The sequence below is a fragment of the Solanum stenotomum genome, chromosome 9, assembly GCF_019186545.1.
Source record: "Solanum stenotomum isolate F172 chromosome 9, ASM1918654v1, whole genome shotgun sequence".
Taxonomy (NCBI): Eukaryota; Viridiplantae; Streptophyta; class Magnoliopsida; order Solanales; family Solanaceae; genus Solanum; species Solanum stenotomum.
The window spans coordinates 21,138,575-21,163,509 of NC_064290.1; the positions used below are offsets into that span (position 1 = coordinate 21,138,575).

The 24,935-nt window shown below is 33.3% G+C and overlaps 3 protein-coding genes across 3 annotated transcripts in view; 1 reads left to right on the forward strand and 2 right to left on the reverse strand.

The window, feature by feature from the left end:
* LOC125876682 (WD-40 repeat-containing protein MSI4-like) overlaps positions 1 to 24,935 on the reverse strand; it is a 1,104,907-nt gene that overhangs the window by 930,940 nt on the left and 149,032 nt on the right. The window lies entirely within an intron of this gene.
* On the forward strand, positions 2,981 to 6,301 carry LOC125876684 (protein HEAT STRESS TOLERANT DWD 1). The gene is made up of 12 exons (XM_049557912.1): positions 2,981 to 3,131; positions 3,212 to 3,369; positions 3,494 to 3,572; positions 3,685 to 3,855; positions 3,950 to 4,048; positions 4,514 to 4,682; positions 4,788 to 4,894; positions 5,008 to 5,147; positions 5,225 to 5,297; positions 5,586 to 5,701; positions 5,846 to 5,963; positions 6,050 to 6,301. The coding sequence occupies exons 1-12, from the start codon at positions 3,084 to 3,086 to the stop codon at positions 6,179 to 6,181; spliced, it is 1,410 nt and encodes a 469-aa protein (XP_049413869.1). The 5' UTR covers positions 2,981 to 3,083; the 3' UTR covers positions 6,182 to 6,301.
* On the reverse strand, positions 7,099 to 15,612 carry LOC125876685 (enhanced ethylene response protein 5). Its single transcript, XM_049557913.1, has 10 exons — positions 15,335 to 15,612; positions 14,870 to 15,006; positions 14,694 to 14,787; positions 14,253 to 14,617; positions 13,940 to 14,027; positions 9,552 to 9,628; positions 9,407 to 9,481; positions 8,038 to 8,143; positions 7,360 to 7,878; positions 7,099 to 7,151 (listed from the first exon to the last, which is right to left on the reverse strand). Exons 1-9 carry the CDS (start codon positions 15,506 to 15,508, stop codon positions 7,747 to 7,749), a joined length of 1,248 nt encoding a protein of 415 aa, XP_049413870.1. The 5' UTR covers positions 15,509 to 15,612; the 3' UTR covers positions 7,099 to 7,151; positions 7,360 to 7,746.

The window sequence follows — 24,935 nt, forward strand, 5'->3', positions numbered from 1 at the left end:
TTGTTAAATTACCATGTGATATAATATCAATAAGTACCCTATATTATTAATATTAATATCAAACTAAATCGGTTGTGTCAGATTCTCAAATCTATAAACCAAACCAAACTAATGAAACTCGGATTTTTCAACCTTGAGATTTTTTTGGATTTCTCGAATTTTCAATTTTTTTTTGATAAAGTGAAATAAGTCTAATAAGTATAAATTACATGACTAAACATTAAAGAAAATCTATAATTAGGTTATGTAATTTAATCGTCTAAACCATTGTAAAACTAAAGAACAACTATTCAACAACATTATTATCATTCTTAGTGTTGAGCTATTTTTTTTTTTGTTAGCATTAGTATATATCTGATTTTGATTTGAGCTTTATTTAAGTTACTAATATCTAAAGACTATAACATTTATTGGATCATTCAAAAGTCAAATAAGTCAAACTTGAAATAATATGTTAAAAGATAAAAACTATGAAAAAGTATAAGAAATATTAATAAATTATATCAAAATAAATAATTTTATGTATAAAATAAATTTAAAAATTATATATAATGTCAGGTTGATATGATCTCGATTTGACTTTTTAAGGTTAAAACCAAATCAAATATTCGGTTTTCTTTTCCTAATACCAAATCAAATCAAATCAATTCATTAGCCAGGTTGTTTTCTTGATTTAACTGGATTTACGATTTGATGCGATTTTCAATTTAAATTTAGGAAAAATTACTGAAATACACGTCTTATGTTTCCTTAATTTCTAATATTCCCTTCTATTTCTAAAAACCTCTAAAATCCCTTATTTCTCTCCTAATTCTAAATTATTTTATAATGTATCCGAGCTAGTTTTTAATGTATTCGAGCTATATATTATGTATTCGGTTTATTTCATAATGTATCCGAGCTACATATTATGTATCCGATTTGTTTTACTTTTTCAGGGATTAATATAATTACAAACTAAATAGGGATAGATTGCAATTTCATATTAAAACTATGTGATTTCTAAAATTTATACAATTTATTTACACCTATTTTAGACATTGGGATATGAAGTTAGTGATGAAAGTTCAAAATTGAAGAAGACAAAATGGCACAGTGTGACAACGTAGAGAGTAAATTGGCAATAAATAGCCTACTTTTAAGATTTTAGCAAAAAAAAGACTTTATTTTATTTATTTGGCATTTAATAGTTATTTTTATTTTTCTTAAAAAATATTTTTTTGTTCCCCTTTTTTTTCTCTAAACACGTTTGATTATTTTATCATTCCTATTTTATCTCTCCTTTTTATTTGTTAATCATTTTAAAATAGAGTTCTTCTTCTTCTAATTCTTTTGTCTCATTTTTCTCTTTCTAGAATTCTTTTTATAGTCTATTTCTTTCTCTCTCAAATTTTCGATTCTTCTCCTTAATTCACTCTGTTATGAAAATTACGTATAACAATATGCTTACTCATACATACTTCTAAAAATCATATATAATCTTGCTCTTGTTCAATTTATTGTTGATTTTCATGATTTGTAGAATTAAGTTTTTTCAATTTTGTTTTACAAAATTTTAGGTTATCTATCCTTTTTTTTTTCTAAATTCCTTTTCATATATATATTTGCTTCTCTTCTAAATTTTCTCTTATTCTCCTTGATTCACTCTGTTTATGCAAATCAGATAAATTATATGTTTATTAATTGTTCCTCCCAAAGATTTCTTTTAATATATAATAATGTAGCATTTCTTGTCAATTAATTTTGAAATTTCATGATTTGTGGAATTAAAGTTTTTAAAGCTTTTTTTGCCAAAAATGTAGGTTTATAGTATTTGAAAATTTTGTTTTCAATTTCATGGTAAGAAAGGTTCTAGTAAGATCCTCGTAAGAAATCAAAATGTCGATTTTGAGACTCAATTCATTTATACCAATGAATGTCAATCTCAAATTGAATAAAAGTATATAAATTTATTAGGTGAATACAGACTAATGAATACACAAATGAATACGAACTGATGTATACATAGTGCAATTACCGTATACATAAATAAAATCACATGTACAATTTATGAATAAAATTTAATTAATACATGTATTCTTGTATACATTATAGTAATAACTAATACCTATAATTGTTGGTAATATTCTTATGTATACATTATAAAGTTTATGTATACATGCTACAATTACTGTATACATCAATAAAATTTACTCGCCTATTTTTAAGAAATATTTTTTTGTGTATACATATAATACTCTTTTGTGTATACATTATGTACTTGCAACTTTAATTATTGTGTAATTTATGTATACGTGTTATTAAAATATCTAATAAAAATCATTGCCTCTTAATATTATTTGAATAATTATTGTCAATTATTTTGATAATTAATATAAGTTAATTGAATAATTAAAAAAAATTCTGCCTTAAAAGTTCATGTCACCATTTTTAATGGGTTAATTAATAAATATTTTTTTCACTTCTTAAAAGTAGGAATTTATTTTTTTAATAAACTAATTACTGCTATTTGTAAAAAAAAAATTCATAAAATTACAATCAACTATCTCTTTATGTTGTTGTAAATTACGTTGATATTTTTTAAATAGACTGATAAATAAAGTTGAGTTTTAGAATTTAAAGAAATTGAAAAACTAACTTCCTTAATTATAGGAGTTAAAAACAAGAAAGAAAAATAACCCCACATCTCCTTAATTAATGCTATTGGTTGCACATGGTTAAAAAAAAAACTGTAAAAAGTTTGTTATTTTTCTTTTAGGCTAATACGTGCTATTTTTTATTGAGACTATTAATTGCTAATTAATATTGGGCTATATATTGCTAATTATATATAATAATTGTATTTCTATGTCAATTCCTCATTGAAGAAGAACTTATCAGCGGCCCAAGTGAAAAAAGTAGTCTCAACAGCCCAAAACCCGACCCAACTCACACACCTTTGGAGCCCAATTCTCAAGATTCCAAGAAAGTGGAGAAAAAACTATATATTGCAGATACAAAACCCTAGTCCAAAAACCCTTGCAGTGGAGTCTCTGCTTCACCATTTCTTCTTCTCCTCTTTAGTTTGATCGTCTAATTCCAAGATGGTTCGGAGCTTAAAGAACCCTAAAAAAGCTAAACGGAAGAACAAGGTGCGATTTTTTCCTTTGAAAATTTGTGTTTTTATTGTTTTGCAATCAATTTTTCACATGAAAAGAAACTAATAAAGCAGGCAAAGAAAGGAGAAGGATCGTCGGATTCAGTACCATCATTGCCAGCGAAGGTATGGCAACCAGGAGTTGACAAATTAGAGGAAGGAGAGGAGCTTCAGTGTGACGCTTCTGCTTATAATTCTCTTCATGCCTTCCACATTGGCTGGCCTTGCTTGAGGTATTTTCCTCGTTGGGTTTTGAATTAGTTGAAATACAAAATACAAAATTGATCACGTGAGTTCGTTAAAACATTTTTGAATTTCATGTATTTATGCAATTTGTATTGATTGTGGATGCTTCAGTTTTGATGTGTTGCGCGACTCACTCGGCTTAGTGCGGACTGAGTTTCCACATTCTGTGTACTGTGTAGCAGGAACACAAGTAAGCCAAGAGCTGCAGGAATTTAGCTTCTTTTATACCGAATTATTATTAGGGACCATTTGAGTTAGAGAAGATTTAAGCTTTATGAATCATGCTTCTACCATTCTTACAGGCAGAGAAAAGTTCTTGGAACTCCATTGGTATATTTAAGTTGTCTAATATATCTGGGAAAAGGCGGGACTTGGTGCCAGACAAGACAGGTGATGAAAACGCTGACATGGACAGCGACAGCAGTGATAGTGATGAAGAAGAAGAAGCTGGATCGGGGACACCTGTATTACAGGTGCTTTATTTCTAACACTATGTATACACTTTGATATGGCAGCATATGCATAACATTTTCCTGCTAAAACTTCCTTTTTTTTGAAATTCTATAGTTACGCAAGGTGTTTCATGAAGGATGTGTTAATCGCATACGTGCTATGACACAAAACCCCCATATAGTTGCTTCTTGGGGTGATACTGGTCATGTTCAGGTCAGACTCTGCCTAATAATAATTCAATAATTGAATTTGTAAGTCACTGATAGTACAATTCTTTTATCTGTTTTAAGAGTATTTATGTTAGTTTTAAACTGTTAGTCATCGTTCCATGATAATCATGGTGCAGACCACATGAAGCATTTATTCAAAATTAGAGAAAATGTGAGATACAATCATAAAACTTCAAAATGGTATATTCCCATATTTGATTAAGTTCTTCTGAGTTATATAGTTTGTTTTCAGTGATCTGGTAGATAGAACACCCTCCATTGACAAAGAAGAAACAAACTGAAAATATAATACCTCTCAAACATGAGATATGCTAATTCTTGTTGACTGTAATAGTTACCAAGACTATACTCTTAAGAAGTAAAATATGTTCCACTGCATGTCAAGCTTAATACATCCAATCACTAGTATGATTGCTTCTCTCTTAAATAAGGTTTATTGCACTGGCAGGTTTGGGATATTAGCTCTCATATAAGTGCTTTGGCAGAATCAGAGAGTGATCTTAGCCACGGGGCTTCTGCAGTCTCTAATCAAGCACCCTTATTTAAGTTTGGTGGACATAAAGATGAAGGCTATGCTATAGACTGGAGTCCTCGTGTTCCCGGGAAGCTTGTTTCAGGTTTGGCATTGTAATCCTATCTTCTTTGCACATAAATACATTCGGTGATTATATGCTATGGTCATAATTTTTTCTAACATTAAATGTTGTTACTTATCTCGGCAGGTGACTGCAGGAATTGTATCCATTTGTGGGAGCCAACATCTGGTGCAACATGGAATGTTAGTGCTAAATCTTACATTGGACACACTGCAAGTGTTGAGGATCTCCAGGTGTTCATATAGGACCAACTAACTTCACCTTCAGCTATGGGAAACTTCTTAATTTGTGCATCTTTTTACTTTTGCTAAATTCTGAAGTATTTTTCCAATTTCCTCTGATACAGTGGAGCCCTACAGAAGATACTGTATTTGCTTCTTGCTCAGTTGATAGAAATATTATAATATGGGACACCCGTATGGACAACCCTGTTGCAGCAACTATAACGGCACATAAGGCAGATGTCAATGTGATATCATGGAACAAGTATTGGACTTTCCTGTTGTGTTACTTTCCGCATCTATAGTAATGGCTATATTCTCATGTCGTTGATTTTCCATCAGGTTGGCGAGCTGTATGCTTGCATCTGGAAGTGATGATGGGACATTTTCTATTCAAGATCTTAGAATGGTCAAGGTATTCTACTAATGGTGTCTAAATTCTTGGCACCAACATTAGTTAAATTCATGATTTTCTAGTACTCTCTTGATTTAAATTTAACTGCTTGGGAAGGGTTAGGAAGTGTGGATGAGGCCAGTAGGAGTTCATCTCGACCTACTTCCAGTCTAGTAGCTGAGGTTTCGTCATGGAAGAAAGTATAGATTAAGGAGAAAAGAGAGTGAACCAGTTTATAAGGTGGTCTCATATTAATTTGCCAAATACAAATCAAAGAGTGACTGCTTATTCTCTTGTTCACTTTGACAGGATGGAGACTCCGTAGTGGCCCACTTTGATTATCACAAACATCCCATCACTTCTATTGAATGGAGTCCGCATGAAGCCTCAACACTGGCTGTTTCATCGTCAGATAATCAGCTAACGTAAGAACCTTTTGAGAAACTCTAATGGGAATGTGGAACAGATTTATGTCTCTTTCCATGTCTCTTCCTGTAATAAGTTTGGATGTGTCTATCTGTGAGTATCACCTGTTGTGTTTTAACTTTGAAACCTTTTCAATTTATCAGAATCTGGGACCTTTCTTTGGAGAGAGATGAAGAAGAGGAGGCAGAGTTCAAAACTAAAATGAAAGAGCAAGTCAATGCTCCAACGGATTTACCCCCACAACTTCTCTTTGTTCATCAGGTTTAAATTCTATTTGTGTCTGTTGAGTCGCAATATTTATCTGCTGTAAGGATATTCTTATGACATTGCTCTTGCATTGCTAACAGGGTCAGAAAGATTTGAAAGAACTTCACTGGCATTCTCAGATCCCAGGAATGGTTGTATCCACAGCGGCAGATGGATTTAACATACTGATGCCATCGAACATCGAAAATGCAATTCCTGCAAATGTTGCATGATAATAGTTTATTAAGTTATAGTTTGCATTTTTGAAGTACCTTTCCTCTGTGATGGAATTTGTACTTTTACTTTTGTGATATATTGTGACAGTTGCATCAATTTTGTCCCAGTTTCTATTTATGGATCCTTGAGCTATAGCAAGACATAAAAACGAACAGACTCCATTGTTTGAAATGTCAATGTTTATTTTTAAGCAAATTATTTTGTACTTCTAAAGAAATGAATCCAATTAAATTTAAGAGATATGCTTCTCTCATTTAAAAAATAATGACCTCCTTTCCTTTTTAATTTGTTTCAGAAAGAATGACCTCTTTTCTTTTGTTGGTAATATTTTTCTTTCAGTTTTTCATGTGACATGTTTAAAACCACAAGATCGAAGGATAATTTTGTACATTTGACGTAATTTTAATTTAAGACTAAAATTCATAAGTTTTCTTTATTTTCTTCAACTCCGTGCTAAATAAAACTAGGCCATTCTTTTTTATATGGAGGGAGTATCAAATTATATACTCCCTTTGTCTCAATTTATACAACTTACTTTCTTTTTTAGAATTCCAAAAAGAATTGACACATTTATAAATTGAGCAATAATTTAATTTTAAAACGTTCAATTCACTCTTAATAAAATGATTTATAGCCATACAAATTTCTATCCGAGTCAAACTACCTCACATAAAATGAGATGGAGGTAGTAGTACTTAAAAAGAAGCGAATCCATGAATCCAGATAAATAGAAGAGATGTGAACTTATAATTCCAACAAGTTCAGTTTGGAGTTGGGACGTAACTAATGGTTGAGTGTAACAAGGTCCAAAGTCTGATTCAATTATGAGAAAACTAACTTCAACCAGTTTGATTTGGAGTTGAGAGATTATAGCATATTGTAGAGTGGATGACATGATGCAGGATCTGATTCATTTATGTGAAACCAGATGAGTGTTTATCATTGCAAAATCATGGTTTAGGATACCTAGCAGACAAGCTCACCCTAAACTTTTTGGATCAACAAAAATGTTGTGTTGCCACACAGCATACACTCACTCTGGTACGTATAGTACAATTAGCAACGCCCAGATTGTCTAAATCAATCTGGGGAGCCAGCTACAGCGTCATTACCATGGGGAGCCACCACTGAACCAGATGAGTGTTTATCATTGCAAAATCATGGTTTAGGATACCTAGCAGACAAGCTCACCCTACACTTTTTGGATCAACAAAAATGTTGTGTTGCCACACAGCATACACTCACTCTGGTACGTATAGTACAATAAGCAACGTCCAGATTGTCTAAATCAATCTGGGGAGCCAGCTACAGCGTCATTACCATGGGGAGCCACCACTGAACTTTGTTGTCAAAATAAATAAACAGTAAAATTGTGTTACATCCATTTTGCCAATCAGGCAGAAGCACTCCCTGCTAACATCATACTTGTGTCACGGCATCATGCAACTGGAGAGAGCTGAACATAACCATGGGGAGCCAGCTACAGCGTCATTACCCAGATCAGTTATCTCCCAGTCCATTAAGAACATAGTTGTTCAGATACTGTGGTACAGCCTCATTCTTATGAGTTAACTGCTTTGCCTGTCAATCTGGGGAAAGGGTCTTGCTTGCTTAAAACTACAACTTTGCTTTTGTGAGCAAAGTAACCTTTGACAAAGTTCTTATATATCAAAATGGACATGATACACTCCACCTGCAATAAAGCATAGAAAGGTCCAGTTATGTATGAGAAAGTAAAGGAATAAGCCTTTGTTTTTTCTCCTCTTCTTTTTTTGGGTGTAATGGAAGAAGCCAGTTGAAAGAGAAATATGAAATCTTGAACCAACCAGCCTAAAAGAGCCAAAAAGTTTACCTCATCAACATCCATATCAATTTCAAGCCATTTTAGAGCTCTAACAATTAAGTCTAACTTGATTTGGTGAGCTTTATTCTGATCTTTCTGCTTCTGGATAATATAGCTGTATAACCAATAATACAGTGATTTTAATACTCAAAAGACAATGAGAAAGAAACAATAAAAAAGAAAGGCTGAATACATTGACGACCCCTCAAACTCGCCAATTTTTTTAATTTAGACACTTGAACTAAGGGGGTTGTATGTACCTATTGAACACTTGAACTCGAGCTAAGAATTAGATCCTTAAATGACAATCTCCCTCAAAGATGAGACAAATCAATGAATGATAGGTGGAAAATACTTTAAAAAGTATCTGATCAGTAGACTTTCCCCTCCTCCCCCTCTGGTCATCTTCTTCATTTCACCACCACCATCTCCAACAACAAATAGGCAATTTCATGAACACGCCCATTACTGTGACTTGAGTTCTCAAAATCAGTTCTGAAGTCAAACTTGAGTTCTTAGAAAATAAGTCATCAAAAGTTCTCAAGATTAGTTCCCAATGTTTTTACCTTAGTAATGAACTGTTCATTGTTAAATTTGTTTGGTACTTTTTCTCTCAAAACTGCATCCACCTTTTAGCAAGCTGTGTTAATAGTTATCCAAGTAGCAGTAGTTGACGGAATACGCCTATCTACAGAAAACATTTTCAGCTTCATCCTCTGTTTCCTCTCTCTACCCCAAAAATTACTTCGATCTAGCCAAAAAAATTTTTAAAAAAAGTTCTTAATTCACTCACAGACCCTGCAGTAACCTCACTTCTCACAATCTTCACTATAAACCCAAATCGAATTTCTATTCTCAAATACCACAGTACCTCCATCAAAACTGACCCACAACCTGAAGATGATCTGGCTGAGTCCCACAGATCGGAAAAGATTGTCGGATTTTCTAAAAGGCTGGAAATAGGATTTAGTCTCCACACAACAATGTTTATTTTCTGATCCAGTTAATTCAGATATTTGTGTGGTTTTAGCAAGACTATTAGACGGATTTGGAATAGGGTCTTGCAGTAATTCCTGTTTGAGGTAGTCTGTACGGTGGAGGAGGAGGAGGCAGTTGTTATGGTAGCAGCAGACTGGTGTTGTAGGAGATAAGACGCAAAAGAAGAAAAATGATAAGAGGGCCTCTCACACTCTCAATGGAGAGTGTAATTGTGTATCACACACATTGTGGCATGTTAGCAGCGTGCGTAATAGGTACATCTTATACTAATGTCTAGTGGTCAATAGGTCGTACCTCACTATAAGGTGTCTAAATGAAAATATTTGGCAAGTTGAGGGGGCTGTGTATGTTTTCAGCCAAAAACAGAAGTATGACTTACATCTTCTTTAGTAACCTCTGGTAAACTTGGAGCTCTAGCTTCTCCAGGACAAGATAAACGCCAGACCTTAAAAACCTGGTAATAGGAGTTTTATTAGGATATGCAAACATAATGCAGCTCGCATATAAAGGAAATATATACATACTGGTCTTCATGTTCCTGCAGAGCACATCGAAGAAGTCGTAGATCCCCCCTTCTAAGAGCAAGCACAGTGTTGTTGTACTGTAAAAATAAATTCAAAGAGGAAAGGGAGAGTGAGATGCACAGCATGAAACTACTGTTTTCTACATCTACTCTTCATAAAGTAAACAATCACACATTCGATTCATAGGGTATGCACCTCCTTGTATTAAAACACCAGAAGACGATATGGTATTTCCCATGATAGCAACCAAATTATCAAACAGGACAACTGTTTCCTCTTCATCTTTTTTGATTAGGAAACTTAAGAGTTTATTGTTTGAATACATTGATCTTCTACATTGGACAAACTTGTCAGAATTTACCCTCTTCAGATAAATCGCTGGCATTAGAACACAGTTCTCAAAAAAATCCATAAATGGAAGAAAGAAAGAAAGAGTTTGAGGGCACAATGAGCTTCACATATGGGACCAAATATCCTTTTAATTTTTCAAAAATAAGTTGAATAGCGCAAAACAATAACTTGTTTTAATAGAAGAAAGAGGACCCAGGTGCTTCTCATAGAGCAGTGTTGAGGTCTTTCTAAACCAGAAATACAGCTGATGCAAGTTAATAGTATGCCAACGATTTCTTTAACTTTCCAGGGATGACCTCCAAGAAAGAGAGTATGGCATGGGGTACGATTATTTCATGTCAGAGAACCAGGAACAAACGAAGCAAGAGAAATTACTACTGAAGGTAGACAAGTATGTCCATAAAGAATAGACAAAAAAGGAAAAAAATTAAGAAATGAAAAAGGGGGAAAAGCAATTAACATCATCAAGAATATTGGAAAAGAAAAAGACGGAAAAATAATTTGCATTCAAAGGTGTGGCCTAGCATTCAATGAAGTGGGTGAAAACCTTGGTGATCAAGGTTCAAACTAAGCAGAGACAAAATACCACTAGGTGTTTCTTTCTATCTTCTGCCTAAGCCTTGGCAGAGGTACCCGGTACTTGTTCTGGGAGGTAGCTAGCACCCGGTGGAATAATCGATGTGTGAGCAAGCTCGCAGAACACCGCCATTATTTTTTTTTAAAAGGACGGACAGAAAAGTTAAAAACAATGTTTTACAGGCCAAATAGTTGGTATGCGACGCTGCGGACACTTACTTCCTAGAAACCTCCGGCTAGGAGTACCAATTTTGTTGATGCATTGGAGGCTGAACTTTAGTTAAAAGGAGAACTTTAGTTTAAAGGAGAACTTTAGTTAAAAGGAGAACTTTACTTAATAGATGAAAGTGAAACTGATTCCGACTCTTGAAATTTGAGACAGTAGAAGCTACAATATATAGAATATTGTCAAATGTCATAAAATCATTTTAAAGAGAATTTCCACACAAAAAGGTTAAATCAGGGAAGCATCGCTATTAGATTCCATTGGAAATGGATTCAGATTCTTGGTAGGCTTATTTCCAAAGAATGAAATTTCAAATGTAAGTCACTAAAACTTATATAATTGTATACAGTTTCAAAAAAAAAACACTTATATAATTGTATTACCAATATATCTTGTCAATTGATCCTGAACAGCACTCAATGCATATCTCAGGCCAGTTCACTTTATAGTAATTTTGTTTTATGACGATGGCGGTCGGGCCAACTTGCGAGCCAGTTCATTTTATAGTAATGCCGCTACAGAAAGCTAAAAGAGTAACTAGACATGACTAGATAGTTCTTGACTGCTAACTAAAAGACTACAAAATCCTAGTAGTCAACTAAGGGCAACTCCAATCCTAAACTCTATTTTACTCTCTAAATATAGAGTTCTCTAATTTTGCAGGCAATCAACTCTAATCCAATTCTCTTTTACTCTCTAAAAAAGAATTTTTTTCTCTTTCCTCAATATTATATTATTATTTCTATTTCATTCTTATTTCTTATTTCATAATATAAATTATTTCTTCTTCTTTTTTTTCAAATAATCATTTTATATAATTTTCATGTGATATAATATTTTATTTTTTCAAATTTTTATTTAATATAAAATTATATTTTATTCTAAATTTTTAAATAACATAAATTGCAAGCAAATATTATATAATATACAAATTAATGGACAATCCAAATAAAAGTGAAATCATTAATGAAATACAATTACATAAACATTACATAAATACTCAACTTTTAAGATTATTACATTGCTCCCATAAATGCTCTATGAATGGATTATGAAGTTAAAAATGAGCATTTTTGTCGTTAATTTGTTATGTCTAGCTAAAAACTGTTCAAACCGGAGAATTTTAAATTATATTAGTGACGAAAATAATAAAAATTTAAATATTTTTAATTCGGGATGAAATTAGTATATATTAAATAATATATTTTTTAAAATATTATATTACATTTAAAAATAATTATTTAATTAATGGCATTACATTTTTTTTTTTGATAACCGAGAAATCCGTCTGTGACCCACCCTTTGGACCAATCACAGCCTTCTAAACTCGGTGGATAATGGGCCCGCCCCTCTACCCTTCTCCACTTAAATACCGGGCTTCGCTTTGCATGGTGTGGGGCATGAACCTGCGACCTAAGCCACAAATCCTCCACCTTTTGCCACTCGAGCTAGGCCTTGGGGGCTAATGGCATTACATTTAAAATAGGGAAAATTGTATATAATAGCAAACTATTAATTCAAATTAAATGCTATAAATATAGTTTGATTTAATTGTACCCCATAACAAACTGTTGCTATTTCGCCTCTCTCCTGGTGAGGTGAATCTTGCTCGCCACTATCGTTCTCTTCCTCGCCTCTCTCGCTTTTTATACAAACGCAAATGTATAAAATGCGTTTGTGTTTGTATAAAGCGAGAGAAAATTGTATATATACATATATTTTCATTCCTCTCTCTCCCCTCTCCCAGATCTTGCTCGCTCACTCGCCTCTCTCACTTTATACAAAAACGCAAATGTATAAAATGCGTTTGTGTTTTGTATAAAGTGAGAGAAAATTGTATATATACATATTTTCGTTCCTCTCTCTCCCCTCTCCCAGATCTCGCTCGCTCACTCGCCTCTCTCACTTTATACAAACACAAATGTATACAATGTGTTTGTGTTTGTATAAAGCGAGAGAAAATTGTATACACAAATACAAATGCATATATTTTTGTCCTATACACTTATGATTATACAAATATGATCTTCCCCTGCCCAGTTTTCTTTTGTCTTTCTCTCTTTCTCGCTTTATATAAACACAAATTATACAATTGATCTTTTGTATATGTATACCAAAGCAAATTATACAACTGCTTTCTTTTGTATATGTATAGCGAAATTATACAACTGCTTTCTTTTGTATATGTATAGCGAAATATACATATTTATGTTTGCTATGGAGCGCAATTATGCAAACTATAGCTATAGCATATAAATATGATTTTTGTGTTTGCTATATGTGAAAGTTACTCTTTAAAACAACATGTTCATTACAAAATAATAGAAATAATAATAAAATAATGAAAAAGTAAAATAGAGAGCGTAAATAGTAGTTCTTCAAATTTAGAGAACTACTATTCACCTCTCTATAAATGGAGAATAGAAACTAAAATAGAGAGGGGTTGGAGTGCCCATTCTCTATTTTACTCTCCAAAATATAAAGAATGGAGAGTAAAATAGAGGTGGGTTGGAGATGGTCTAAATCCAAGTTGTTAAACAGTAGCAGCTTTTCGGTGTTAAAGTAAATGGCACCTCTTTCTTATCCATACAAAAGGTGCTTGTTTAAGCACTAAAGGATATTAAAACAATAAAATGAAGAATATGGTTGTTCTGAGAAGTTGAGAGCATAGGGAAATTAAGGAAGCAAGATAAAAGAAATGAGGAGATGATGGAGAAATGAAGATCATTAACCCCTGTGGACCTTTAGAAATGGAATATTTTTTTTTTTTTTATGACAAGGGAAACCCACAGCCGCTACCCTTTGGGTGCGCACAGAGTAAAACCCCTGCTCCTATGCAATAGCTCGCAATGGAATATGCAACTGTGGTAAGCTACATCAGCAACTTTAATGGATTTTTTTTTATCAGTAAACTCAGAAACTTGAATGAGTTAACTTCAAATGTTAAGAGACTGAAAGTTAAAAGAAGAAAACAGAGTTTTATGTCTAGCACTTATAATTAATAGACAGAAAACCCTTTCACGAAATCCTTGGGATGTATGGAACTTCAATATTACTAGGTTCCATTTCAACAGCATAAGAATCTCAGTGATGTTCAACCGAAAGAAGAAATCAGCAGCCATACCTCTTTTAGACTAGCTATTTGTGAAGTAAATGCACGCTATTAGACTATTCTAAAAAAATGTCCACATTTCAAGCTGAATGAATTAAATATGAATTAGAAGACATGCAACACCTCAGTCAAATTGTACTTCTCCAAAAGCGAAGTTTTAGGTAAGATTCCGATTGAGAGCTTCACAGGTATCAGATATTTTAGTATCATCCTGAAAAGAAAAGCATAAAACCGATGAGATGAAATCAATGCAGTCAGTAATAGTGTCTGGTTTCCTCTTTGAAAAAGAAAACCAACACCTTAAATGTAAAAATCAAACATTTATTGCGGAAAATCAGTATCATTGTAGGATATTCATCCAACAATCTTTTTACCATTATTTATTTTCATGAGTGAAACAACGTAATCCCGAAATATAACAGGAACCTATACAAACCTTATATTTCTTTCTTTCCGAGGATTGCAATGGCTTAGAGCATATGATAGCTTATGATCAGCAGCAGAGAAATTTTCATTGTACACCTCCAACCGTCCAGTATAATACATGTAAGTAACCTTATCCCTAAGAGGAAACTCCTCAAAATCGAAAATGCGGGCAGTTTCAATGCTTCTTGTAACACTTTTACACAAGTGAACTGTTCCAAGCTTGAAATAAATTTTGAAAAGCTGGCAAGTCACATACAAAGCTCCAACACGTTTTGATCCTTTTCCAGCAAGGACTCCAAACACTTTCATTAGAAATGACCCAGCCCCTTTCAACTTTTCAGGTGTTTTTCCATTAGAAGCCAACTCTCTATCTGCCTACACATTCGAAAACATACATGAGTCAACTCAACAAACCTTTTGATATTCCAAATATAACAAGAGTAACTCTTACCCTTTCCGCTAGAATTCTAGTTTCATAGGCAATGACATAAAGGGCTTCCAAAGCCCAAGCTGATTCCCAGTTGCGAAACTCTTGAGTAAATGCACTGCAATCTCCATAAAATCAATATTTCCCCACGGAAGTCGGAAGAGGGATAGGGGTAAAGGAGAGAGTAAGCTTAAACTCACTTGGCAGCTTTTTCAAAAGCCTGGTAAGATTCAACCAGGTTTTTGAGTCGATAACTTTGTAAGGCACGAAATAGAGGGAGTAGTATATCTGCATACTGAGAGTATCTATCAGCTTGTCTCATCACTCTGCTAGCATCCTGTTTTAGACACATGATCAGACTGCATTACGGGGGCTTTTCTATGTACAAAAACATTCATTCATATATCAGACTGCATCTATCCCACTATGTCACTGTAGCCAGTTGTCCCCTCACCAAAAAAAAGGTATAAGAAACCCAAATGCAAAATTTAGCCTACTAGAAAGCATGAGTACCAAAGCAATGAGTGCAATTTCATCCAGAAAAAGGAATCATCAATCTGATTCAAGCCCTAAGCTGTAAAAGAAAGTTTAGTTCATATACTTTAGTACACCCACAATTTCTACACCAAATCACACAATCGAAACGGATTTGAATGCGCAGTTACCTGGAAAGTGATGAGGGCATCGGATAGAGAAAGGAGAAAAGATGAATTTGAAGAGATAGAGAAAATAAGGCATAGAGACTTGGCGTCTTGAGATGAAACAGCATCGGAGAAGCGATTTAGGAAGTCAGTGATTCGTCTGTGAGCTTCTCCCATGCTTAAATAGGCTGAAGCCATTCTTTCTTCTTCAATCCAATTGAAGCTTTTGGTTTTGAGCAGAAACCCAAAGGGGTTTATGTCTGTCTCCGCGACTCACAACAACAATGACAACGCCCTCTTTCTATTCTCCATCCCTCCCATCTATTCAACAAAAAACTCAACTCAATTTTTCCTATTATTATTATTTTTTTATTTCATAACATAAAAATAAATTAGAAATAAAAGTAGTATATTTGTCAATAATATATTTTTAAATGTTTTTAATTATAAAAGAAAGCTCGTTATAAAGAAGAAGAACACAGGAAGTATAGATGGAAGAGACAATTTTTCTTATTCAAGTGTGTCTTCCAAATGATGAGTAATATCTCTATTTATGGTGTTGAGATATCACTCCCAAAGTCATCTAACTAGTAGATACATGGTTATCCTAAGTGTTTTTATCACCTTGGAAGCACCTATACATGAATCCAATTAATTGTTGGATAAGGATCCGTTTGGCCATACATTTTCCAAGCAATATTTGGGGGGAAATTTGGCAAATAGTATTTGTCCATACAATTTGTCATTATTTGGCAAATATCCCAAATTCCCAAATACTAGTTTTTTCTAGTATTTGAGCCAAATCTCATTATTTGGGATCTTTTAAAAATTGAAATTTTACACGCAACTTTTATCTTTTACAAAAACACCTTCTATAGTAGTTGTTTGCGTTGTAATACATAATTTTTTACGTGAACACCAAAGTAGTGATGATATGGTTGTTGATGAAAATAATGAACAATCGGCTCAGGATAACAAAGTCATGTGCTTTGTCTACTTCACTATGTATGGAATGATGCTTGTTGCACTCACTCCAAACTACCACATTGGTCTAGTGTCATGGACACTACTTGTTATTTGTTGCAACGAAGATCCAATTGACTTATAATACAAACTTATGATTAGTTTTGATAGTTTTAAAAACTTATGGGTATAAATCATATTTTTTCTAAAAAGGTGAAATATGTTCTCAAATACAATGGCCAAACATATGGTGAAATTTCACCCAAATTTTCACCCAAATAATATTTGCCAAAAATATTTAAAAATCTATGGTCAAACGTAACTAAATCTAATGAATAATCCACATCAATACAATGGATTTATAACACCCCCCTTGAATGTCCATAGATAATTGTCTTGTTAAAACCTTACTAGGAAAAACTTAGTGGGAAAAACCTAGTGAAGGAAAAAGAGTACACACATCTCATAATACGCTTTGAATATTGCCTCGTTAAAACCTTACCAGGAAAACCCAACTTGGGATAAAACCATGGTTAAGGAAAAGAGTACAATGCGTATTTCACTCCCCCGATGAAAGTTTCACTTGATATTTCGGAGACGACGCATTCCAATCTTGTATCAACTTCTCAAATGTTGGCGTTGACAATGCCTTAGTGAATAAATCAGTAATATTATCACTTGAACGGACTTGTTGAACTTCTATCTCACCATTTTGTTGAAGATCATGTGTGGAAAAAAACTTTGGTGAAATATGCTTTGTCCGGTCTTATTTGATGTATCCTCCTTTCAATTGAGCTATACATGAAGCATTATCTTCGTACATTGTGGTTGGTATATTCTTTTTGAAAGAAAAACCACACATTTCCTGAATATGGTGGATCATTGATCTCAACCAGATGCACTCTCGACTTGCCTCATGGATGGCTATTATTTCTTCATGATTTGAAGAAGTGGCTACCAACGTTTGTTTCATTGATCGCCAAGATATTGTTGTGTCTCCACACATAAATAAATAGCATGTTTGAGACCGAGCTTTATGCAGATCAGATAAATATCCTGCATCGCGTAACCAATCAGTTCTGTCTTGGATTCATCGGAATAGAATAAACTCATGTCCATGGTCCCCCGAAGATATCTAAGTATATGTTTAACACCATTCCAATGTCTTTTTGTTGGGGAGGAACTGAATCTTGCCAGTAAGCTCACTGCAAAACAGATATCTAGTCAAGTATTGTTAAAACATATATCTAGTCGAGTATTGTTAGCAAGATACATTAGTACCCCGACTGAACTAAGATATGGAGTTTCATCACCAAGAAGCTTTTTATCCTTCTCTTGAGGTCGAAATGTATCTGTATTGATGTCAAGCGATCTTACCACTATTGGGGGTACTCAATGGATATGATTTATCCATGTAAAAACGCTTTAATATCTTTTATGTGTATGTTGATTGATAGACAAGTATTTCATTTGGCAAATTCTTAATTTGTAGGCCAAGACAAAATTTTGTCTTGCTGAGATCTTTCATTTCAAATTCCCTTTTCAGACACTCTATGGCTTCTAACAGTTATTTACGAGTCCCAATGATGTTCAAATCATCAACATACACAACTATTATAACAAATTCAGATTCCGACCATTTGATGTAAATGCATGGACAAATCGGGTCATTTGTGTACCCTTTATTTAGCAAATATTCACTCAGACGATTGTTCCACATCCTCCCTGACTGTTTCAATCCATATAAAGATTTCTAAATCTTTATTGAACAAGTTTCTCTTGAATCTTTGTATGCTTTAGGCACCTTGAATGTTTCATGAATTTTCATAAAAATGTTGTGGTCCAATGAACCATATAGATAGGATGTGACAATGTTCATTAGGCGCATTTCAAGCTTTTCATGAACTGCCAGATTTATGAGATATTTGAAAGTGATTGCATCTATCACAAGAGAATATGTCTCCATGTAATCAACGCTAGGTCTTTGAGAAAAACCTTGAGCAACAAGTCGGGATTTATATCTCACAACTTCACCTTTTTCATTTCTTTTTTGCGTAAAAACCCATTTGTACCCCACTGGCTTGATACCTTCAGGCTTTTGGATTATTGTTCCAAAAACTTCACGTTTTCCTAGTGAAGTCAATTTTGCTTGAATTGCGTCCATCCATTTTGGCCAATCATTTCTCTTTCTATATTCGTCAATAGATTTTGGCTCAAAATCTTCACTTTGTTGCATTATTTCAACAACAACATTATATGCAAATATGTTGTCAATCACAACATTAATTTGGTTCCACCTCTTTCTCGTCGAGACATAATTCATTGAAATTTCTTCATTCTCATTATTTTTAGAAATTTGAACCTCATTGGAGGTTTCATCATGTGTTATGACTCGGGTCTCTTCTTGAGAAATTTCTTTCACCTCATGATCATCTTGATCATTTATTCCTTTTCTCTTTCGAGGATTTTTATCCTTGAAACCAATTGGTCTACCACGCTTCAAATGTTGCCGTTTAGACTCATTTGCCTTAACATTTGTCCCGTCGGGACATCAATTCGAACTGGAGCATTAATTAGCAGCTGAAATATGCAATCTAGTAATTCTTGGAAGATTAGTAAAAACATCTGGCAGTTGATTCACAATATTTTGTAAATAAATTATTTTTTTGAACTTTTTACTCACATTGATTTGTTCAAGGATCCAAATGAAATAGTGATGATATATTCCAATTTATCTCTTTTTCCAACTGCTTATGTTCTCCCTCTAATGTTGGGTATACTGATTCATCAAAATGACAATCAACAAATCTTGCCTTAAATAAATCTCCAGTCATAGGCTCCAAAGATTTTATGATTGAAGGAGATTCATACCCAACATATATCGCCAACCTTCTTTGGGGGCTCATCTTTGTGCGTTGTGGTGGAGCAATCGAAACATATACCGCACATTCAAAAATTTAAAGATGGGAAATATTTGACTCTTGACCAAAAGCCAATTGTAATAGGGAGAATTCATGATAATTGGTCGGCCTTATGCGCACAAGTGTTGTTGCATGCAAAATAGAATGCCCCCACATAGACACAAACAACTTTGTTCTCATTAGCAATGACCTAGCTATCAATTGCAGACGTTTAATCAATGATTCTGCTAGACTGTTCTGAGTATTGAGTATGAAAAACTGGATGTTCAACTGTTATACCAGTAGACATACAACAATCATTAAATGCATGAAATGTAAACTCACCAACATTATCTAGATGGATTGTTTTTATTGTATAGTCTGAAAATTGTGCTTTTAATCTTATTATTTGAGCCAACAATCGCGCAAAAGCCATGTTACGAGTTGATAATAAGCCCACATGTGACCATCTTGTAGAAGCATCTATCAAGACCATATAATATTTAAAGGGTCCACATGCAAGTTTAATTGGTCCACATATATCACCCTGTATACGTTCCAGAAACGCAAGGGATTCATTCCAACCTTAACTGTTGATGGTTTAATGATCAGCTTTCCTTGAGAACAAGCAGCACATGAGAATTCCTTTGACTGAAGGATATTTGGGCTCTTTAAGGTGTGTCCATGTGAATTCTCAATTATTTTGTGCATCATATTAAACTCAAAATGGCCTAATCGGTCATGTCAAATGATAAAATCATTAAAATTAGCAAACCTTTTGTTTACTACGACATGTGATTCAACTATACTTATACTTGTATAGTACAACCCATAAGAAAGTGCATGTAATTTTTCATGCACAATTTTCTTCTCTACATTAATTGTAGTAATGTAAAGGTACTCAACTTTTCCTTCATTAAAAGTCTTAACATGATAGCCATTTTGACGAATAACTTTGAAACTTAATAAGTTTCTTTGAGACTTACTACAATATAATGCATTATCAATGGTCAATATTTTCCCTCCATATAGTAATAAGGTCTCTCTTCCAGAGCCCTCAATCAATTTTGTACTACTTGATATTGTATTAACATATGTCATTTTCATAACCAAACTAGAAAAGTATTTCTTTTCTTTTAATATAGTATGTGTTGTAGCACTATCAAGAAGGCACACATCTCTGTTACTCATCTTGGATCCAATTTGACAACTGAGGATTTCTATTAATTTTCATTAAAATAAAAATACATCAAAAGAAGTATGAAACAAAACTAATAACGAAAATTTAAATACTTCAACATAAAGAAGAACATGATAATTAAAAACACAAGTAAAATAGCAACAAACTACATTCCCCAGCTAAAAGATCAAACTTTAGTTTCGATCTCCAAAGAAGTCATCAATATCCATATGAGTAATATCGCCAAGGCCATCAAAAACATCATTCTTTAAAGACAAATTTGCTTCAACATCCTTATCATATTTCTGAGATGTTCTCGCCTTATCATCATCTTTAAGAGTCATATGTGACTCAACTCGAGCATTTGAAGAGGAGGCACCACCTTTATTTCCTTTTCTTTTAAAGGAATTTTAGTAGAGCCTGACAAAATGTTCAGGTGTGCGACATTCACTCTTCCAATGACCTTTCATGCCACAACGATGACAATTACTTTTTGAGGGGTTATTTTGAGAACTCATGTTGTTCTCCCTTTTATTATGACCACTACATCGACGATTGTTGTATCGTCTCTTATCCTTGCCACGTTCCCGCGCATTATTATAGCCCCGATGACATCTCTTTTAACTTCAGATTGATCACGTGCTTCTACCACATTTGCTTTCGGTAACGGAACAGCTCCAGAGGGACGAGCTTCATGATTTTTCATTAAAAGGGCATTATGTTGCTCAGCCACCAGAAGGCATGAGATCAGTTCAAAGTATTTCTGAAAACCCTTTTCACGATATTGTTGCTGCAATATCACAGTTGAGGCATGGAAAGTAGTAAGTGTCTTTTCCAACAATTCCTCTTCTTTTATAGTCTCCTCACATAATTTCAATTGTGAGGTTATCTTGAATACAACAGTAGTAAGTGCATCCACTCATAACGAGCTCTTGGCAATACTGTAGCCTTTAGGTGGTCATACCTTCCCTTCAAATCAGTCCACAATTTAAGTGGATCTTTTACCATCAGATATTCAGTCTTCAGGCCCTCATCAAGATGACGACAAAGGAAAATCATAGCCTTCGCCTTATCTTGACTCGATGCTTCATTTCCCTAAGTAATGGTGACATCAAGACCTTTAGCAGCTTAGTGAATCTCAACATCGAGTACCCGTGAAAGGTAATTTTTTCTAGAAATATTTAGTGCCACAAACTCAAGTTTGGATAAATTCGACATGATGAGATTATGAGAGAATAGCTGAATTAAATAAGAATATTTATATAATACCTTTGCAAGTAGGAGCTTCGTGCTAATAACGTATTATAAAAGAAAGCTCAGAATGATATAATATAATAATAAGAAGAAGACAAGAAGTATAGATGGAAGAGAGAACTTTTCTTATTCAAGTGTGTCTTCCGAAAGGTGAGTGATATCTCTATTTATAGTGTTGAGATATCACTCCCAAAAGTCATCTAACTAGTAAATACATGGTTATCCTAAGTGTTCTTATCACCTTGGAAACACCTATCCATGAATCCAATTAACTGTTGGATAAATCTAATGGATAATCCACATCAATACAATGGATTTATAACATTTTTAATTTATTTACTCATTTAACACGCGCATTTTTCATTTTTGTGATGATTATTTCTTAATACAATTATTAATTATAATAAAACTAACTTATATCTCAAATATTATTTTTACAAACTCTCATTAATAAAAATTATAAATAAACATAATAAATGTATTAGATTAGAAAATAATTATGAATGTTAGAGACTTAATTAATGGTCTGATATGATTTATAATATGCAGGGGTGTGCAAAAATCGAACCGACCAATAAATCAAACCAAAAATAACATTATTGGTTTATTATTATTGGGTTAACGAGTTTTTAATGATTTTGAAAAAATATAATTATCGGTCCAATTTTGATTTTTAATATTGGATTATTGGGCAAATTGATATCCCATTAAGACAGTAGTAATTTACTACTTTATCCATAGATAAATATTAAATATTAATCTCAATGCTTTATTGGTTATTGTCTTTGCCCTTTAGCATTCAATTCACACTTTACAATAACTTTGAGTTCACAACTTCGAATTATACAAAACGTCAAAACATAAAGTAAGAACCACATTCCTCTTATTTTCTCTTTGTGTTGCACTTGTATAGTTTTTTTTTGTTTTTTTTTTCTTTTTATCAAAAATAACTGGCATGGTTGTATTCTTCAGCATTAATGGTATGCTGGCTAACTCCAAAAAGAGATTACAGATTTCCTATCAAATCTAAAATTTGATCTATATTATCTATATAAAGTTGTTTACACCAAAAAAATAAAGATACTATATAATTTCATTTAACTTTGTGGATGGAATTGGATCTATCTTCAAAATATTTTCCATTTCTTTCTTTTCAGACTGATCACCATACACATGATGACATGATGGAATTAGCTTTCACCATCTCTTTTGACTCTTATTGCCTTCCCTCCTAATCCATCAGCTCAACATATTTGATGTATATTTTGTCATTGTTGAGTTCATGCTTATTAAGTTGAGAAACAGGTTCCAAATTTGAGCAGTAAACTTACAATGCAATAAGAGATGGTTATTTGTTCTCGCTGTTGAGTTGCACAAAAAACACCTAGAGACCAGCTACCAGCCTTTCTTCTGCAGAATTTCTTGTGTTAAACATGTTCTCTTCATCACTAACCAGGTGAAACACTTAACTTTTGTAGGAATGTCACTCTTCCAAAAGTAATTTCAATTATATTTTGGCTCCACTTTTAAGGATGACAATGGGGCGGTGCGGGGCGGGGGGATTGATCTTAACCCACAAATTTTTAAATCTGCCCCGCCCCGCCTTGCATAACATTTTTTTCATTTTCAAACCTGCCCCACCCGGGGCATAGACCCGCTCCGCATGAACCGCCCCACATAATTTTTTTAATATATATTTTTTCTAATTAATTTTGATACTAAAAATAAGATTCATAAAAATAAATTTATTATTCATTAAGTTGTATTAATTTAATAGTGACTTAAAGTTTTATATTTTAGAGGTCAATTGGGAAACATGTAAGAAATTGAATTATTTTTTATTGAACCATTTTCATTTACTATCTTGAATATTTTAGTAACTTTAAAGAATTTATCTTAATAAATAATGTTCTATCACTTTTATAACATGTAAAAAATTAAAATTAAGTTTAAACCCACATAAAATATATACCCTCAACCCGCCCCGCCCCACATTAGTTTTAAAAAAACCCACTTCAACCCGCCCCGCATCCCACCCGCCCCACACAACCTTAAACCTGCCCCGTCCCGCATAGCCTTAAACACGCTCCACCCTGCATCTGCCCCACCCCATTGCCATCCCTACCCACTTGTATAGTTCTTTTCAAGTTATTTATTATTATTATTATTTTATTTTATGAGTGTTCTGTAAAGCTACATTATTGTATTGTCGTGTCAAATTATTAGAGAAGTATATATATTTATAAGTATTTTCTAATTGGATAAACCGAAAACCGAACCGTTAAGAACCAAAATTGATAAATTGAAAACCGACAAAAGAAGTCTTATTGGTTGGTTGTTAGTTTAGCATATTTATAAACCAAAAACAATAAATCGGACCGATAATACATAAAACTGACCCGAACCGACCGATGCACACCCCTAATAATATGTTAATTACAAATGTTATATAATATAAATAATATTAAAATAATCAAAAGGTAAAATTGAGAGGACACATCCCTATAAATAGAAAATAGATGATTTTTTGGAATGTGGTTGAAGACCCTATATCCTATTTTATTCTTCAAATATAGTAGAGTATAGAGAAAAAAATATAGATGGATTGAAAATGACCTAAGAAATTAGTACACTCTCTATTCAAGATAGATCCGCGATTGGACTACCCTAGTGACCCTCTCTTCATCATGATTTCAAATAAATCATTGATTTGAGATTAGAGGTATAAATAATACATTATATAAAATAATATTATTTAGAATAAAATAATATGTAAATTCTCTGCTAATTTATACATTTTTTTAATCAAAGCCGATCTCAAGGACAATTTATTAGAAACTAAAAAGAAACAACCAAATCTTGTATGATCTGGTTCATAAACAAAGTACTCTGTCCGAAAAAAAAATACAGAGAACAACCAAAGAAAGTAAAAAAGAGTTGGTCGTCTTCAAGCTTGAGCTTCCCTGGAGGATAAAGACGAGGTGCTACCTTGGAGTGAAACGAGTCATCACCTGCTGCAACTAGTTGCGTTCGGTTCGTTTCCACTGAATCCACACAGCTCGAACAACTTAGGTAAGAATCGATCTACTCCCTAACTCGCTTTTGATGTTGTAAACGATCCTTCAACTCCATTTCTATGTTTTACCCTTTCATGCAGATTGAGTCAGAAACCCTAACTAATACCACTGCATAGGCCAGGTAATTCTTATTAATTTTTCTAAAGATCGTTCCTTTAAGTACACTACTTCACTGATGTTTAGATTTATATATCTTGATAAACCCAATATGCTTTCCTTTTCTTTGTGCTTTCGCCTGAAATACTATTGTT

Coding starts and splice junctions, on each gene's coding strand:
- LOC125876684 (XM_049557912.1), top strand. CDS start 3,084: ATGGTTCGGAGCTTAAAGAACCCTAAAAAAGCTAAACGGAAGAACAAG. Junction 4,683..4,787: donor TCCCGGGAAGCTTGTTTCAG/GTTTGGCATTGT, acceptor TTATCTCGGCAG/GTGACTGCAGGAATTGTATC. Junction 5,702..5,845: donor TCGTCAGATAATCAGCTAAC/GTAAGAACCTTT, acceptor TCAATTTATCAG/AATCTGGGACCTTTCTTTGG.
- LOC125876685 (XM_049557913.1), bottom strand. CDS start 15,508: ATGGCTTCAGCCTATTTAAGCATGGGAGAAGCTCACAGACGAATCACT. Junction 14,788..14,869: donor GCTTTTGAAAAAGCTGCCAA/GTGAGTTTAAGC, acceptor TGGAGATTGCAG/TGCATTTACTCAAGAGTTTC. Junction 7,879..8,037: donor TTGATATGGATGTTGATGAG/GTAAACTTTTTG, acceptor GCTTTATTGCAG/GTGGAGTGTATCATGTCCAT.